This window comes from Merops nubicus, unplaced genomic scaffold (assembly GCF_000691845.1).
Source record: "Merops nubicus isolate BGI_N331 unplaced genomic scaffold, ASM69184v1 scaffold26249, whole genome shotgun sequence".
Taxonomy (NCBI): domain Eukaryota; kingdom Metazoa; phylum Chordata; class Aves; order Coraciiformes; family Meropidae; genus Merops; species Merops nubicus.
This window is the reverse complement of record NW_008629380.1, coordinates 2,101-18,828: the sequence shown is the minus strand read 5'-3', so window position 1 is coordinate 18,828 and position 16,728 is coordinate 2,101. Positions and strand designations below refer to the sequence as shown.

The following is a 16,728-nucleotide window of genomic DNA, read 5'->3' as shown; positions in this document are numbered from 1 at the left end:
AGAGTGTGACCTGTTCACCCCTGTCACAGAGGTCATCACCAAGTGCTACGGTTTCCAAGCGCTGAACTAAGCTTCGGTGAGAGGACAAGAGATTGGCCTGAAGGATAGAAACAAAAAGCTCCTTAAGCATTTAGTTCAAGGGCTGGATTACTGCTTGCTTACAACTTAACACTGGAAAGCTGTTTAAATCAGCACCACTGCATTTCTACCTCACTTTTGCAAAGGGAGCAAACTAGTGCACAGTCATTTTACAGGTCTGCAGCTTCAGAGAAATTACTTACTGGACATCCATCAACTTCATAGACAACGTCAAAGAACTGTTTTTGTGCCTCTGTTTTTCTTTTGTCTTCATTAATATGTCTGGAGGAAAACATGATTTATCTTCAATATCAAGCAACAGTAAACAAAAGGCACTGCATTTTAAGACATACAAAAATAATGAAGCTAAACATTCAGGAGATACAGTTTACATACTAGCACTGAAAAAATAACTTTTTAAAAAATTAACCACACTTGTTCATTGATGTATCCAGACACCATATGTTAAGCATATAGAAAACTTCAGACCTAGAACAAATATTCTTGTTGTGTTATCAGGAGTTGATACATCATTCAGTTGATAGATAATTCCCCTCCCCTGCCCCATAATATTTTCAGCTAGAGAACAACCCAGTGCAGTTCTTCACTGCATTGTAAATTTCTGCATTTTATCCTCCCAAGTCAGGACTGCAGCTCACCAAGAAGTAGAGGCACGAATAATTACAATTGAAAAGTTTTTGTTAAAAATCAGACAAACATTTGCCCAATTAGTACAGGTGGCCTTATTGCTGGGGACATAGAATACACTTCAAAAGAGGTGAGACTTACAACCTAAACAGATTCAGCTTTCAGCTAATTAACGCCTGGAATGATGCCAAGAATGGATAATACAGGACCAGAAGAGAAACTGATTTTCTACCAACAGCATGTCCTTTCAGAGGATATATGCATGGAAGACTTAAAGACAAAACACAACTCTATTCTGAAGGAAACCAACAGAAATAAGAGTTGGAACACAGAGGACTCGGGAGGTTCAGCTTCATGCTGAAGCAGGGATCAGCAGAGGTTCAGATCGAAGTGCTGGGTAAGAGCACCACAGACTCCTTCAAGAGCTCTGGCACAGAATGCCAAAGTGACAATAGTGGCCAAAGAGAGGCTGAAGAACTCATACAGTTCTGTGTACTTACATGGAGACTGAAGTCATGGCAACGCTACACTAAGACCAACTGAGAGATCTAAATGTATAACAGTAGGTTTCATGGAGCAAGCATCACTTACGTCATCACTTCCTTTAATGATTCAATTGCTCTCTCTAGAGTTATTTTATCTGGGTTCTCTTCTGCTGTATGCTTCTTAATATCTACAATTAAAAAAAATAATTAAGCTCTCACATATTACAAGTGCCTGCGAAAGAATATGAAAAACTGAAGTCCTAAGTTTAAGTCAGATAAGACACCTGATAGTCACAGCTATCCTGGAGTCCAAAGAGACTTGATTAAGCTCAGAGGTGGGCTGAGCAGCAACTGTCCAACCATCTCATTAAGAAAAAACCCACCTACAATAAAAAACTAACACTCAAACTATTCCAAAACCAACAAGAACATGTTCTGACTTTGTTGAAGTGCACAGACAAACTTAGAAGTCTTTTTTCATCTGAAGCAAAGGCTGGTGGTGCGAAGTTTTTCTTTTCCTTAATTGATGTTACCAGTATTACAGCAAGTGGTTGATACCAGGTGGAACACAGGAAGCTGTAAGCCTTGTCAATATGAATTACACTTTAGTTTATGCTAGCTGTATTTGAATCTCAATTATATTTGTATTTGAGGACACAAAACTGTTGCCAGAGCAAACTTTGCTTCTACCTGTATCCTGCAGACAAATATATGAACAAGTGATATTTAACCAAACGTGTGCTTGTTTCAGTAATTGTTCTTGCTGACCATGCTACTAAGCATGATTAACACCTAGAATTATGCTTGTTATATATGACAAAAGCTGTTGCTGTGACAAAAATCAGACATTATCTTGGTTTTAACACCTCCAGGAACAAATAAAGCCACCCTATGGCTGGATTACCATTTAGTAGTAGAGCAACACTGGGCAGCCTTTGAACAGGACGAATGAGGAGTTCAGCTAGGCTCTGGCGGCCACATTCAGGTTTAGCTTGGTTTATCTGGGGAAAACAAAGGGGAGAAAGAAAATAATCCTTGCTTTCCCCACTCCCGTCTCCCAAAAATCACAAAGGAGGAGAAACATTGTCTTCCTTCACACTAGCCCTGCAGTACAACTTTGAAAATTATTTGGCACAGATATTCAGTCGTTAACAGCTCATGTTAAAAACACATTGCATTCAAACCTGTGCAGTATTTATCACAAGAGTTAAGCTCTCAGAATGCTTAGTTTTAAATTGTCCATATTATCAACTCCTCAATCCTCCTTTAGGATGCTAATGCAGAGTGGGACAGGAGATGGCCTGTTCTCTTATTCATCTCCCCACCTTTTTGATGTCAATACTCGGATACAATGACAGGTACCTCAGAAAACATGAACTGAAATCTGTCAGTTTTATTACTCTGCTATTTGAGAGCTACTTGTTGGATACAGAAGACAAGTTAAATCTTAAGAGTCTTAAGATTCATCTCCTGATAACTCTTTCTTTGAAGATCATCTTCTTGTTAGATCTCCACTGTTATGCTAATATTCATTAGTCACAAGAATGTTGAGAGCTTCTACCTCCCTGGGACTTCACAGCCATCAAAAGCAAGTTAAAAGCTATTTCAGAAATACAAGTCTTTCAAACACATGGAGAGGGACCAATAGCAAGCAGCAGCTATAGCTATCCTTACAGAGGAGAGAAGACATGTATTTGGGAGAAAGGAATCAGTATGCACTTTTTCCAGCAACAAATGCATATAAGCAAATTACCTTGAAAGAACTGTAATAGAGAAAGAACTTGTATCTCTTATGAAAGAGTCTTATGAGGAGCTTGAGAGATTGAAATTCAAATCTTTCCTATTTCTGTCTCTCCAGATATTCACATTCCTCGAAGCTCCCAAAATTCGACATTCTTCTATCTACCACATTAGGCAGTTTACTTGGTAAAGGTCTCTGTTCTGCAGACACTTACCTTTAGAAAGGCATGAAACCTTGGCTTCTGCTTTTCACATCTAGTAATAGTCTCCTTGCTCATTTCGAAGAAATTCACAAACGGAGGGTATGTTTTCAACAAGTCTTTTGACTGAAAGAAACAACTGTTATGGCTCTGCTTTACATACTACATAGCATTGTACATATGTTCTTACGCCCTGAGCCATACAAAGCTGCTCAAAGGCACATTTCAATAAAGAATAATAAAAAATGTGTTGTAAACCCAGGCGTGCTCACAGAACAAGTTAAGACATTTTTGCATGCCAGATGCCCAAGATTCAGCACTGCTGATTAAATGCAGACTGCTCTCAGAAACATCAAGCAAGTGTGACAAGCTTAGAGACTGCTCAGGAGCTCAAGTAGATGACAGATTCTCACCTAGCAAGATCCTTTTAGTGAGAATTCTAGAAATTTCAGGTCTTTTCTCCAGTTACTGCAATCACCTTTAAAAGACACTAAACCACCAGAAGCAATACCTTCAGCTGAAAATTTTGGATTGCCAAAGACGATTTTCCCCAAAAATGGTCAGGTCAGCAAAAGCACAACGTACTTAGCAGACTATTTATGTTAAAATGCATTGCAGTCCCAGGCCCAGCTTCCCTGTTCTGCACATCCTATACTTGGGATAACAGGGAGCCCATATCCTTTTAAACATTTCAAGTCTTGAAAGAAAAAGCACAAGAAGCTTCTGTAAGCAGTTCTTTAGTATTGATCAGAGGCAGCAGATAGCTAAGGTTACAGCAAGAGCCCCTTCTAATGCTTATGTAAGAAACACGTGTAGTGCTGCAAACGACAGTTCTCCAACCATATCTGTTTGGAGTTTTATCCCCTCATACAAGTGGTCAGCCACATACACTTTGTCATGGAGGATTACCTACACAAAGTGTATCTTCTAACTGACCTAAGAAATTTAGACAGAAAGCACAATGATACAATTTAATGCTTCCTTATTTATTAGTGCTTTGCTTGTGTTTGCTGACTCCTACCAATGGATTATTTGTAAGGCAAGACAATAGCTCATAATAGCTCTAATGCATAAAAATGAAACAGAAACATACGTATTTAAGAATGATATCACCAATACTTTTGCTTTCAGTCCAATTCATCATAAGATCTTCCAGGTCTTCCTAGAATACATACAGGGTTGGGAGAAGAATTAAATAAGATGAGAATGAAAGCTGTAAGATAGGATCAGCAATCTGCAAAACAGATATAATTAGCTCTGTGTTTCCATGCTGACAAGACAGGCAATCCTAAACGCTGTACAATTTCACATTAAAGCCCCTTCAGTCTGCTGAGGGCTGAATGCAAGAGATCTCTGGCTTACTGAATATACTGATTTGAATTGATGCAAGCAGAGCCTAGCAGTGGGTATCAGCTCCAGCCAACTCTGGAACAAGATGACACTGTTGTGTCCTACACAGTACAAAACATACTCAAAAAGATTATTAGAAAGTGTACACAATAGACAGTTGAACCAATTCTAATTAAGAATGTACAACTAATATAGTACGTATGATAAGACTAAAGTAGAACTAGCATAGACTTCCCTCACTTGCTGCACCAGGGTGTCAAGGAAAGTGAGACCAAGCTGTTAAGTCTCTATCAGTTTGATAAGGATCAAGCTTATTCACTATCAGCTAAAGGCACAGCTGAAGGTTCAGGATTCACCTTAAGTGAAAAGGATGAAGGAACCAGGGTTGTTTAGCCTGGAGAAAAGGAGGCTGAGGGGAGACCTTCTTGCTCTCAACAGCTCCCTGAAAGGAGGCTGTAGAGAGGTGGTGGTCAGCCTCTTCTCCCAAGTAGCAAGTAATTGGACAAAAATAAATGGCCTCAAGTTGCACCAGGGAAGGTTTAGATTGCATAATAGGAAGAATTTCTTCACCAAAAGGGTTGTAAAGCACTACAACAGGCTGCCCAGGGAAATGGTGGAGTCACCATCCCTGGAGGTATTTAAAAGACACAGACATAGTGCTTAGGGACGTTTAGTGGTGGGCTTGGCACTGTTAGGTTAACAGTTGGACTCAACGATCTTAAAGGTCTTTTCCAACCAAAGTGATTCTATAATTAATAGTTGTTTGTTGCTGCCACTTCTCTTATGACACAAAAGATGAAGGAAAACAACCACTACATCTAGGCAATTTTGTCTACACTGCATAGTACTAGTGAATCCTTCTTAGCCCTCCTTTTATCTGTCCCAGTGGGCACATGTCAATAGCTGTCATGATTAACTAGACTGGATCCCAATGGTTGGGAAAAACAAAACAAAACAAGCAACAACAATAACAAAACTACTGAGCTAGTGGCACTCTGCAAGTCCCTCTATTTTAAAAGCCTGCTGTGAAATGCAGGCAGGAACAAACATATGCTACTATTTGAAGGAGATTTTATGACTTTGTATTTGAGAAAGTCTTGCATCACAGTCTACTGTGAGACCCAGAGATGGCTTCAGAGAGCTCTTGCAATCCAGATCAAAAAATAAAATAAAACCTTAAGAAAATAATCTCATAGGGAATTCTAATCAACTTTTATTAGCTCCCAGTAGCAGGTCAACTGCTTCAGAGGCTGAAATGTGAGCCAGTTTTATAGCTGGTAGTTTCTCACAGTTGTTTCAAAGCTGGTAAGGAGGGATTAGGTTTTTCCTACCAAGTAAGTCTCCTTACATGAACATGTTTAAAGCCCAGGAAAACATGAAAGTTTTTTGGTTTGGTTTTGTTTTTTTTTTTTTTTTTGTGGCTTTTTTAATTCCATAGCTTTAGCTATCTTTCCAAGTGTCCTTGCTTACTGCTTTAATAGAAGCATGTATGTTATAATCACTTGTGCAGGTTAGACTGCCATTTGATACCTCTGGCCCTGCTGACCAGTCTGGGATCACTTATAGAAAAACCTCCTACAGGAAGAGGTATTAAAAATGGGAAAAGGGGAAGCCAGCTCAGGAATGGTCATACTGATTACATGCACGATACTCAGACTTCAGATATTGATAAACAAGTGTTAAATCTCAAAGCATACTTTGCATCTCCACATAATTCCACAGGTTGAACAGTACGTAACAGCACCAGGATGAACCTACACCTATCCAGCAGACAACTTAAAGCATGCAGAAAAGATTCAAAGTTTATATCAAAGCTTCCTCTGCAGAGGATAAGTTGTTGCTTGCCTTGATTTTAGTATGTACATCAAGAATATCCGGAATGCTGCCAAATATGGTCTTAATCTCTTCCTGCGCAAGGATCGGTCCCCCAAGCTGTCCTTCTTTCTCCAGTGGAACTTGAAATAACTGAGGAATAGGACAAATAAGTTAATGCCCTCCCAACTGCCACACAGCATGTTAGAATTAGTTATGAAAGCAACAGTGTTTCCTTCTAGATCATGCTTTGCTGCAGTCACAATCTTGAGATGCTCCCATTTCGCAAGGCTGGGTTATGGAGGAGTGGTTTCAAGACACAAACATGGGGTTTGACACAGACTACAGCAGAACCCACTTTCATCTATGTTTCTTCTTACACACACACACACACACACACACACTTTAGCTCATTCTTTAAGTAAGCAATGACTACAAAAGAAGCAGCCTTTCTAGAAATTAAGCTCTTCCTGTCAAGCTATTTGCTACTCTGCTCTTCCGGGAATAAAAGAAAAGTTTTCCCCAGCCATCTCTCTATTCACCAATAGCTTAAAAACCTGAGTCATGCAGATCCTATTTTCCTGAAGCTTGGAATTTCCATACACATTCCACTGCATATCCCAGATTAGAAAGAGTATTTTCCAGCTTTTATTATTAACAGATACTAAACATTTTCCTATGTTAATGAAATTATGAGGCTGTCATGTTTTTACAAACCTTTGATGTACACAAGCCCTCAAAAGCCTACAGATTACAGGTTGAAAATAACTGACATAATCACTAGACATCTTACTACAGTTGACCTGTATTTGCTTTAAAAAAAACAGCTTACCTGAATGATTGTTGTTAGGATATCAACGTAGTTACTTTCCGTTTGATACAATTCCTTCGCAACCTGCCATCTTGCAGACTGCTTTACTGGAAGGGGAGTTGAATTTTTGGAAGGCCTTGCACAGGATTTAGGTGTTTCTGATGGAGGTATTCCCAAAAGAAAAATAGAGCTTTATTACAATACAGTCCCTAAAAAAAGCTCACCCTCAAAGGCAGGGAAAAGAAACTTCAGAATTTTAAAGGGAAGATCACCTTTTTTTAAAGAAAAGGTTATTCTCTAAGTTATTCTATAGTTAGCACAGCTTTTTGTAGAAAATGGCTTTATTACAGCCTAATTATTATAGAACAATATTTTATTCCTCAAAATCCATCTGAAACTAGTAAGCCATTTATGGGCAGGGCAATGACTTAGCATTATTACATTTAGCAGGAAGTGAGGATTAGTGCTGAATGTTTTTAATAAATACATTACGTACAAAAATACTTTTCTACTTTCAATTTGCCATGTAGAAAATTATCTTTCATCTTCCTACCATCCTTGCATTAGGTACATAGCTCAAAACCATTTATTAAAATCAGTCCTTCCATGCAACACTTATATTTCATCTTATTGCAGGGGGGTGGAATACAAGAAAGTAATTTCTCATAAAGCTAAAGCAGACCTGGAACAGTCCATTAGTTTTAAATACTTGCTCATGTATCGGAGCTCAGAGACCTGTACTCACTTACTCTTTTGTCAAAGTTCATGACTATCAGTCACTAGAAGTACTTTACCTTGTTTTCAAAATAGCACTTTTCCTGAAACTGTCTGCTAATGTTGGATTAGAAGAAAATTCCATATTAGGGGCTACAGGAGCACTAGCATGAGCTAACAAAGGTGCTCTTTCCTGTGTTCCTTCTGAGTTATCATTTACAGGTTGTGCCTCAGAGATTTCCTATTTGACTTGTATACAGGTGCCTTTTTAGAGAAGTATAAACTCCACATACCTCCTCTATGGAATGGAACTGGGTCTTTTTTTTTTTTGTTTGGTTTTTTTTTTCCTTTAAAACTTCAGGTATTAACTTTTGACTAACCCAAAATCGTGCTATTTTCTCTCTTATACAAGAGCTACGTGCATAGATATTGAAAACTCTTTGCCAATTAATCCATCAAAACCAGTTGGTGATCTCTATTTTTGCAAAGTTTCAGACATGACAGTTTGCTGGCACTAATAGTGTTACCTCAACAGAATATTTCAAAGACCTAGGAGAAGGTTTTGGAGAAATTTTTCCCTTTAACTCCTTTAGAAAAGAAACTTCATCTTCCTTTCTCCAAGCATCGTACCACAGAGGTTTTTAGGTGATTTACTCTTAACTTTGTTGTTTATTTGCTGTAGATTTTCATGAAGTATTTGAAGCATTTTTGAGTAACACTGTACTGTACCTCATTTATCTACTCCCCTTGTTTTCCTTTGGTTATGAACATGCTTGTTGCAACAAGAGGCAGCCTGGCCTCTGCCTGTGTCTGAATTGTTCAATTCTGCTTTCTGCACACTTCAAAAAGGCAAAAGCCTGGAATTACTTAGGAAGTCTGCAGCAAAACCTTTACATCTTCCCCACCGCTACTGTTACCACTTATATGCAGAGAGCTCTTAAACAGCACAAGCACGTCTGAAGCAAGTTTTTAGCTCTACCTCCACTGGTAGCATTTGTCTCTGGAGTGTTAGAAATATCCAGCAAGGACCCAATGGAAAGGGAATGTTCAGCTGACGGGCGTTTCCGAGGGGGGAATGGCGACATGTCCGTCTCCCTGGTCAGCTGGGCGAGGGTCTCTTTCAAGCGGCGCCTCTTGCGATTGCTATTCGGAGTATTCAGAGAAAGCAGCGACACGGACTTCTTCAGGCCAGGACTCTCTGGCTGCAGTAAAACAAAGTTCAGCTGAGTGTTCTAACCTGCTATGTCCAGCTCAGCTCAGTGCAAAGGGATGTTAATTGTAGAGGTCAGCACACAACACAATTCTTATTAGGGAAGCTGAAGGAAAAACAGGCAAATTTTGGTTTTGTTTTCTTTAAAACCAAACCACACTAGTATTTTGACTAAAAATAGGTTCAAACCTTTGGGAAGCAGAAAAAGGGTTTCCCAAATTAATATATTTTAAGTATAAAATTTATACTGGAATATCTGGAACTTAAATGCTGCTTTAAAAGATTTTCTTTCTAGCCCCACACATACTGTTGTGCACATTAATTTTACAACCGAATGTGCTGCGTGTTACGTAACAGAGTTCAACACACCTTCTCAAATAAATACATCGACTCTCCAGCTCTGGCATCCATCTGAATGCTTCCCCAGAACCACTGCAGACAAAAAGAAATTGCATAGTTAATAACACATTCCAGGCCTTCACTCAAATCTAAAAATATTCAAAGTTACACAAATAGTAAGGCAGTTTGTATACTAAATGCAAGCATGTAGCTTATTCTGAAAAAATGTATCTCACATACCAAGTATTATATTGCAATATTCTTTCAAGAATTTGTCAGCACTAACCTCTTGCTTCACAACATAGAGCTTTTTTAAAGGTTCAAATGGAACATCTTTTACTGTGTTTTCTTCAACCACTAAGTGCGTACACCTTTCATCACCAACTGGTAAATAATGTCCTCCTAGATAAAAAAAAAAAAAAGCAGGTTAGAAAGATTGAAGAATATTGTTGTTAGAAATTAGAAGCTCATTTGATAGCTCTGTGGCACCCATCATTAATGAGAGAAGAGCCAAACAGATGAACTCTTCGGTGAGCTCTGAGTTGCTGGGCTCACAACACCTCAAATATTATCAGCAGTGGGCAGCTTTTAGGAACTAGAACATAGCATGAAGTAGTAAAGCACACATTGAAAAGACAATGGAGCACATGGAGTTCAGAGGGTAAAAAAACCCTCTCTGGCTATAAATCAAATACTCTTCTGGAAAGCTCTTCTTCTTTCTTGGAAGAGCAAGCCAGAAATACTCACCCTGAAGACATCCACAAGCTAGAACCTGTGCATGTCACAATCTTATAAGTAGCAACATGATGATTAATATTGCACTACATGACCGAAAAATGGAGCAATTCCAAGTGTCTTACCAGTAATGATTCATATCAAAGTTGTAAACATTAAATAGTTTACACAAAGCATCTACAAAAACGCGTACCACAAAACTGGTAATGAAAACTGAAGCAAAATATACACATTAGGTAGCAAGTTCTCCAGCATATCTTCAATTATCCTATAATTACTACTTTTGTCTAGCTTCGATTAGCCTAGGAAGTCTGAAGTCTTCAACAGCTATCATAACTTATGCATACACCAAGACCTAATAATTTAAATCAACTTATCCAAGTTTAAGAGTCCTCATTAACACTTCAGAATTCATAATCCAGCACTTCAGCTTCTGCAAAATATTAGCAATAAACCCCATTCTCTCCACAGGTCAACTCTCACAAACAATAACCTTGCATTTCTGTCATTTCTTCCATGTTAGCTTTCTCATCATCAGAGAATCCAAGGAAACTTAGGACGCAATCCTGGAAGGGAGGAACCTTGAACTGATTTCTAAAGTCATCATCAGCTGCACAGAAATTGCTGGAAGAAAAAAAAAAAAGGATACAAAAGGTCACTAAATCAGTGCTACGTCACAATGTAAACAGCTCAAAGCAGTACAGATGAACAGGATGAAGGTTAAGGCTGAAGGAAAATAAACACCTACATTTCATTCCTTCTCTCCCAAGCCTTATAAATCCACTCAGCTTTCACGATAGGCGTACCAAGACTTACAGCAATCTACAAAAAGGAAAAGCACACATTGTACCAAGTACTGCCATTTAAATCTCTCCCATGCCAAGAAAAATACCATAACCTCACTTTTACTTTTCAAAGCAGATGATGCAAAAAGTGAACATAGTTGGATATCGTTCTGTAAAGACTAACTCCAACAAGTTTGAACAGATTAATTCTTCAGTGACTAGATCAGACTAATAGCTATTTTGACACTTAGAAGTGTGATTTTATTAGTCTGGTACCCTTCATCACTCAAAAACACAACCCCAAATCTCTGCTGTTCCAGTGGAAAATGGTGTGGTTTTTTCTGCTTCTTATTCTTTGTGTGAAGACAAAAAGCCCAGCCTGGTTTTACCAAAGAGAAAGTGACTATTCCAAAGTTAACTTCCCAGACTGCTTGCGAGAGATTGTAAAGTTTTCCTACTTCTTCCCTTTGAGTTGGCAGAAAGGAATGTTCCAACAGTTAGAAAGGAGGTCTTCTCTTCCAACTGGAAGACAAGACAGATTAGGAAAAAGAGAAAAAATCAACAGCCTACTAGCAATTCAAGCAAGGAAGAGTCCAGAGACAGAGCCACTGCTATGTCATATACCATGGTACAAAAACCTACAGATCTGTATCTACTAGCCAACTGGACATACATAACACCAAAAGGGAACCCTTCAGGATGTTAGAAAACATTCACATTTACACATAAATCAAAATTTGAACATTTATACATAACAAATTAATAATTTTTAAAAGAAGATGCACATTGAATACTAAAGTTTTAAGTTACCTCTTTTGGACTGACAAAAAAAGCAGGCATGTTGCTACAGACTTTTTTTTCATTGATGAATGCATGTCCATCAATGTCTAAAATGTACTGATGTTGTCATTACCTAAGACATCAATGTCTTAGGTACAGATAATATCAGTACTTAAGTATCTAAATGTTTTTGTTCTTTTTATTTAACTACTCTTGTCCTTTCACAATCTCTGCATTCAGGCAATTTGTATTATTTAGATCAAAAAGACACCAAAGCTCAGCACTAGATCAAGATGAACTCACCATTACAAGTCACTGTTGTTAGTACAGAAAAAAATCCTAACTTAACAGCTGAAGTATAATAGACTTAGTCTACAAGAGCTAAATTCTGAAAGTTTCCATGAAGTACCAACTCAAGCTTACATACTCTGAATTTGTCCCCATGTGTTGAGTTAGCCACCAGATGTGTAACTTTTGAGCTGAAGTCCCTTCGAATAATTCCACCCATGTGATGAACCAAGGTCACTAGCTTAACCTGAAAAATGAGGATGAAGTAATTTTTCAGTTTATCTTTTGATGCGTGCGGTGAAGAGTGAAAGCAGTACAAAAATATTTTACCAAGCAAGCTATGGGAGGTTACATTAAATGTCTAGGAATAGAAATGTTCTGATGTGTTCTTAAAGCAACTTGTTCACTACTACAGGAACAGCTATAGCTGATACAGTAAAATATTGTGGGTTTTTTAATATTTAATACAGACTTGCCGTGTAGCTTGAGGAAGACTACCCAAGCCACCAGTACTCTCACGATCATCATACCTTCACTTTTTCACGTGCAACAGATTTGAAGCACGTCCTCACTAATTTTGTAAACTCTACTTGAAGGGGCAATGGCCATCATTTACGTAAGATTGCAGGTTGTCCAATTTTCATCTAGCAGATCAAACCTAACTGCCCTTAACACTGGGCAACAGCTTCTGTTTCAGTTGAGGGTTTTTTCCAGATGAATATGTGGAGTCACATTGTTGATTCCCAGGTGTCCCACAAGGAAACTAGGTGCCAACTGCATTACTGACATGGAAAAGCAAAGTGCTAGTGTACCAAACCACTGTGTACCTAGATATGTTAAGACTAGGCTTGAGTGCATGGCAGCAAGATAACACATCTGTAGATGCTCTGAACATGACTGCAGAGCTTTACTTGACCTTGCTGCTACCTGTACAAATAAAATTGTTTATCCAATAGTGCCCTTCTATCTGATGCCTCAATCTACAAATCTTTAAGCCTTACTGAATTAATACCGTTTAACATCACTCAACAAAAAAAGTGACTAAAAATGGCACAGACAAAAAGACTTGGACAAAAAAACAGTTTTGTTCTCATCCTCAAGCATCACTGCCTCCAGACAAATCAAGGACAGGGTTATAAACCTATGGGCTATAGAACAGAAGAGTATTTTGAAAATAAGCTTAACATAGTTTTAACAATCCAAAGGAAAAAGTCTTACCAATTCATCTTTCTTTCTGAATCCTGTAAAGCACAGCACCAAGTTCAGCATAGCTGCACAGTACAGTGGACGACAGGAGAAAGGTAAAGGCTGAAAGTAAGAAGTGAGCTTATTAGTCAAAGGCATACTGCTTCCATTAACATTTTAACATTCTCTTTAATACCATTTTCTTTCATACAGTACTATTGTTCCTAGTATTAAAATGCATCAGACAGTAGTCCAGGTCTGTGTATTCAGCCATACCTCCACTGCAGGGTTGCCAGCATTCTGATAAAGTACCTAGAGCATCCCCAAGTTTCACAGGTAGTACTCTATCCATTCTTCCCCTCCCCAGTCCATCCCTCCTGTGTGACAATCTGCAAAAATACAAAGTATCTGCTGGAGCGTCCTTCATATGCTGCCTTTCCTAATGGCACAATCCCAAGTAGTGGGTCAACAACTCCTACACCTACTGGAGTCATAGCCTTAATGCTGTCTGGGTGTGCTTTCTCACTACAGGCACTATTCCAACAAAATATCAGAAACTTGCTTTTCTTAGAATTCTCTTGCTAAGGATTTTTACAACTGATTGGCAAAATATGTTTTATTCTGAACACTTAATATTTAGAACTCATTGCACCAATGAACCACTCAGCTAATTTGAGCAGAAAGCACATACCTCTCCTTTTTGTGCACAGTGCAGTACCACTGGAGGCCCAATGACACGGCAATCAGCTTTGCAAAGCTTCTTAAAGATCGACTCTTGGAAGTCTGATACAACAAAGATAGTCTCAAATTCCAGGGAATCAGAATCGCCAAGTTCTTCTATCATCTCTATCTTTATGTAGGGTATTTTAATTTCCTTGATGTATGGGGACAAAGGGGAAAAGCATTAGAGTTTTGAAACTATTCAGCAAACATACTCCACAGATTTTTATTTTGGATGATAAGAAAAATGGACGGTGCAAATTTCAACTCTTAAGATTTGTGAAACTGAATTAAATGCACTGTTCATTAGCATAAGAATAGCCATGAACTGCACCTAAAAAAAAGCCTTAAAGCAATTCCTGCTTCTGAAGAAGAAGGATTCTAGTTACTGTAGCAGTTTACGTATCAGTTCACACCGATAATATAGTACTGGATAGATCTACAGATAGAAAAACAACCAATCGAAGCACAAAAGAGAAATGAAATTTCAGATTGTCAGGACAGCTTAAGGTACTTCTGGATGGTACTAAAAAGTACAGAACAGACAAAAAAGTCTGGATGGTACTTGAAACAGCAAGCTTCATGCTGCATAAGATTTAAAGAACAGAAGTCACTTTTGTTCATTGCTTGATATTTTTGAGGGCTCTAAAAATTTGGTCTGTTCCAATTTCAATCATTAGTTCCAAGTTCTATTTTCTAGGTTTTTTTACATCAACAAATGGGGAATCAATTCTTACACTTTCAATTGAAAGAGAAGTCAACTAACCAATTATAAAGTCAGTTCATAGCAAAAAACTCATGCCTTAACTGAATACAAGCATGCAGTTGAATGTCTCCATCAATATTTCTATCCCGTGTTAGAAAAGACCACTAGTTAAGAGCTGCAGTTATTACTTCCATAGTGGAGAAGGCATTTGTAAAAAAGTGCCAATTTTAATGAGTTTTAACTGACACCATCAGAAACATTAGCACATACAGTGACCACTATGCCCAACTAACACAAATTAAAGCGTGTGTACATTTCAGTCCCAGTGAAGTAAAACATGCTGCATGCAACACGTGCTTAATTGCATCACATACCATATGAATAATACTTTTTATTAGTTTTTCTTCTGATTTATCAGGACTAGTTTCCTTTATCTTTATAACTGGTACTTCCATTATCTTAATAGTCTGTGGAAGAGTAGAAATTCAGTACAGAACCACTGTACAACCAAATTTATCAGCAGGAGTCTAAGAGCACACCACCTCACTCCAGTGACTGGTTTTTTAGACCCACGTACCTCCAAGGCCTTCAGAAGCTCCTCACGTTTCCCTGCTTCCTGAACCAAAACCACTCTTGTTTCTATTTGAGACATTTCTTCTGTTTATAGAGAAAAGGGTAATATCCATATGTTAACAGAAAACTCCATGTTAAGTCTAAATCAAGCAATAACCTATAGAAGAATACAGGCAGGTGGCATCCTTTCAAGACACCTTGTTTTTCAGGAATGAGCCTGAACATAAATTTTCACTGCAATAAGCCTGTTCTTTAATTGAAGCATATCCAATTGACCATAGAGCCTAAACTTCCTGGTGTATCCTGAAACAAGATCCTGCAATTCATGACCGGTTACTTTACAGTCAAAGCTACAACAGGCAAGAGTCAGCAAGGGCAAATGACAACAAAAAAACTGCACAAAAAACAAAACCACACCACAAAATTACTGACTTAACACTTCTAGCAGTATTAGACACCAAGACTCACTTGAAAACAGACAGCTGGTAGCTTTTCTAGTTTCTGTGTTCCTAGCTGACAAGGCTCATTACTTCCTAGCAACTTCTCAGTTTCACCAAGGAATACCAAAACTGAAGTAAAATGTCTTGTTCTTTTTCACCATGTATTAACAAGCTTTCAGAATATTAGGAGGAAGGGACAAGTGTTGCTTCTGTCATTTGCACCAAAAGACTGCCACTGGATTTTGGCTACTGCATTGCAGAAAAACAAAAATATCTTTAGTGTCGTTTTTTAAGTCCAAGATTTAATTTCAAGCTCGATACTATTCATCTCTCTAAGGTCCACCTGTATACAACAGAGTAGCCGTAGTTTCCAAAAACTAGTGTCAAAATATCACCTGGAATGATTTATTCCACAGAATAGACAACAAAGGGAACCAAAAGCATTCTATACATCAGCCAGAAGACTCATTCTATTTCATAGCTGTAAGCCCAAATTTTTAGAGCAAGATGAGTTTGAAATTAAGACAGTGCCTTTGTTGGTAAAAGGCTACCAAACCAACACCCTTTTGAGTACCCTACACACAACTCTGTACTTCAGCAACACACTTTGGGGTTTTCAAAACTACCGAAGACCTACGAAGTAATCAGTCATTATAAAAACATAGGAGTCTTAAAATAAGCTTGGTCCATTACCTTCAACATCCAAAACAGATCCAGGAAATAGATTTTCTTTGGAAGTTTCTGTAATTTTTGAATCAAGGACTGAAGAATCAGCCAAGAGGCTCCTCCCGGTTTCAGACACCAGGGTACTGTTGTCAGCCATGACTAGGTCTTGTGTCTCTCTTCAACAGCTGGAAAATAGAAGAGGTAAGCCAAGTTACAGCTGCAAAAAAGCTCACCAATAACAGTTCTATGACTAAGGCAGTCAGAACTAACTTCAGACTTCTGAAAACAAAACATTCAGGTGCTTATTAAAACCCCACTCACACTGATGGGGTAGTTCTGAAAGAGTATGAGTTGTTGCACAGTTGATAGAAAGGACTGACAGCAAACCTGTTACAGAAATCATCCTGAGCAGGCTGCTTACCACAGAAAGAATTCATTTGCACAGAATGCTGCAGAGAGGGCA

The 16,728-nt window shown here is 38.3% G+C and overlaps 1 protein-coding gene across 2 annotated transcripts in view; it reads right to left on the bottom strand.

The window, feature by feature from the left end:
* ECT2 (epithelial cell transforming 2) overlaps nucleotides 1-16,437 on the bottom strand; it is a 25,938-nt gene extending 9,501 nt beyond the window's left edge. Inside the window, exons 1-19 of one of the 2 annotated variants that reach the window (XM_008946983.1) lie at nucleotides 16,293-16,437; nucleotides 15,164-15,243; nucleotides 14,961-15,053; nucleotides 13,852-14,034; nucleotides 13,194-13,283; nucleotides 12,115-12,222; nucleotides 10,871-10,944; nucleotides 10,616-10,746; nucleotides 9,674-9,789; nucleotides 9,418-9,480; nucleotides 8,818-9,040; nucleotides 7,146-7,282; nucleotides 6,347-6,466; nucleotides 4,245-4,313; nucleotides 3,167-3,277; nucleotides 2,116-2,212; nucleotides 1,318-1,399; nucleotides 282-360; nucleotides 1-97 (exon numbers count right to left, since the gene is read on the bottom strand). In XM_008946983.1, the coding sequence (XP_008945231.1) occupies nucleotides 1-97; nucleotides 282-360; nucleotides 1,318-1,399; nucleotides 2,116-2,212; nucleotides 3,167-3,277; nucleotides 4,245-4,313; nucleotides 6,347-6,466; nucleotides 7,146-7,282; nucleotides 8,818-9,040; nucleotides 9,418-9,480; nucleotides 9,674-9,789; nucleotides 10,616-10,746; nucleotides 10,871-10,944; nucleotides 12,115-12,222; nucleotides 13,194-13,283; nucleotides 13,852-14,034; nucleotides 14,961-15,053; nucleotides 15,164-15,243; nucleotides 16,293-16,422 (2,083 nt within the window). In that variant the 5' untranslated portion in view covers nucleotides 16,423-16,437. The remainder of the gene's footprint in view (nucleotides 98-281; nucleotides 361-1,317; nucleotides 1,400-2,115; nucleotides 2,213-3,166; nucleotides 3,278-4,244; nucleotides 4,314-6,346; nucleotides 6,467-7,145; nucleotides 7,283-8,817; nucleotides 9,041-9,417; nucleotides 9,481-9,673; nucleotides 9,790-10,615; nucleotides 10,747-10,870; nucleotides 10,945-12,114; nucleotides 12,223-13,193; nucleotides 13,284-13,851; nucleotides 14,035-14,960; nucleotides 15,054-15,163; nucleotides 15,244-16,292) is intronic. The other variant, XM_008946982.1, reaches the window with a different exon arrangement.
* Nucleotides 16,438-16,728: the final 291 nt, after the last annotated feature.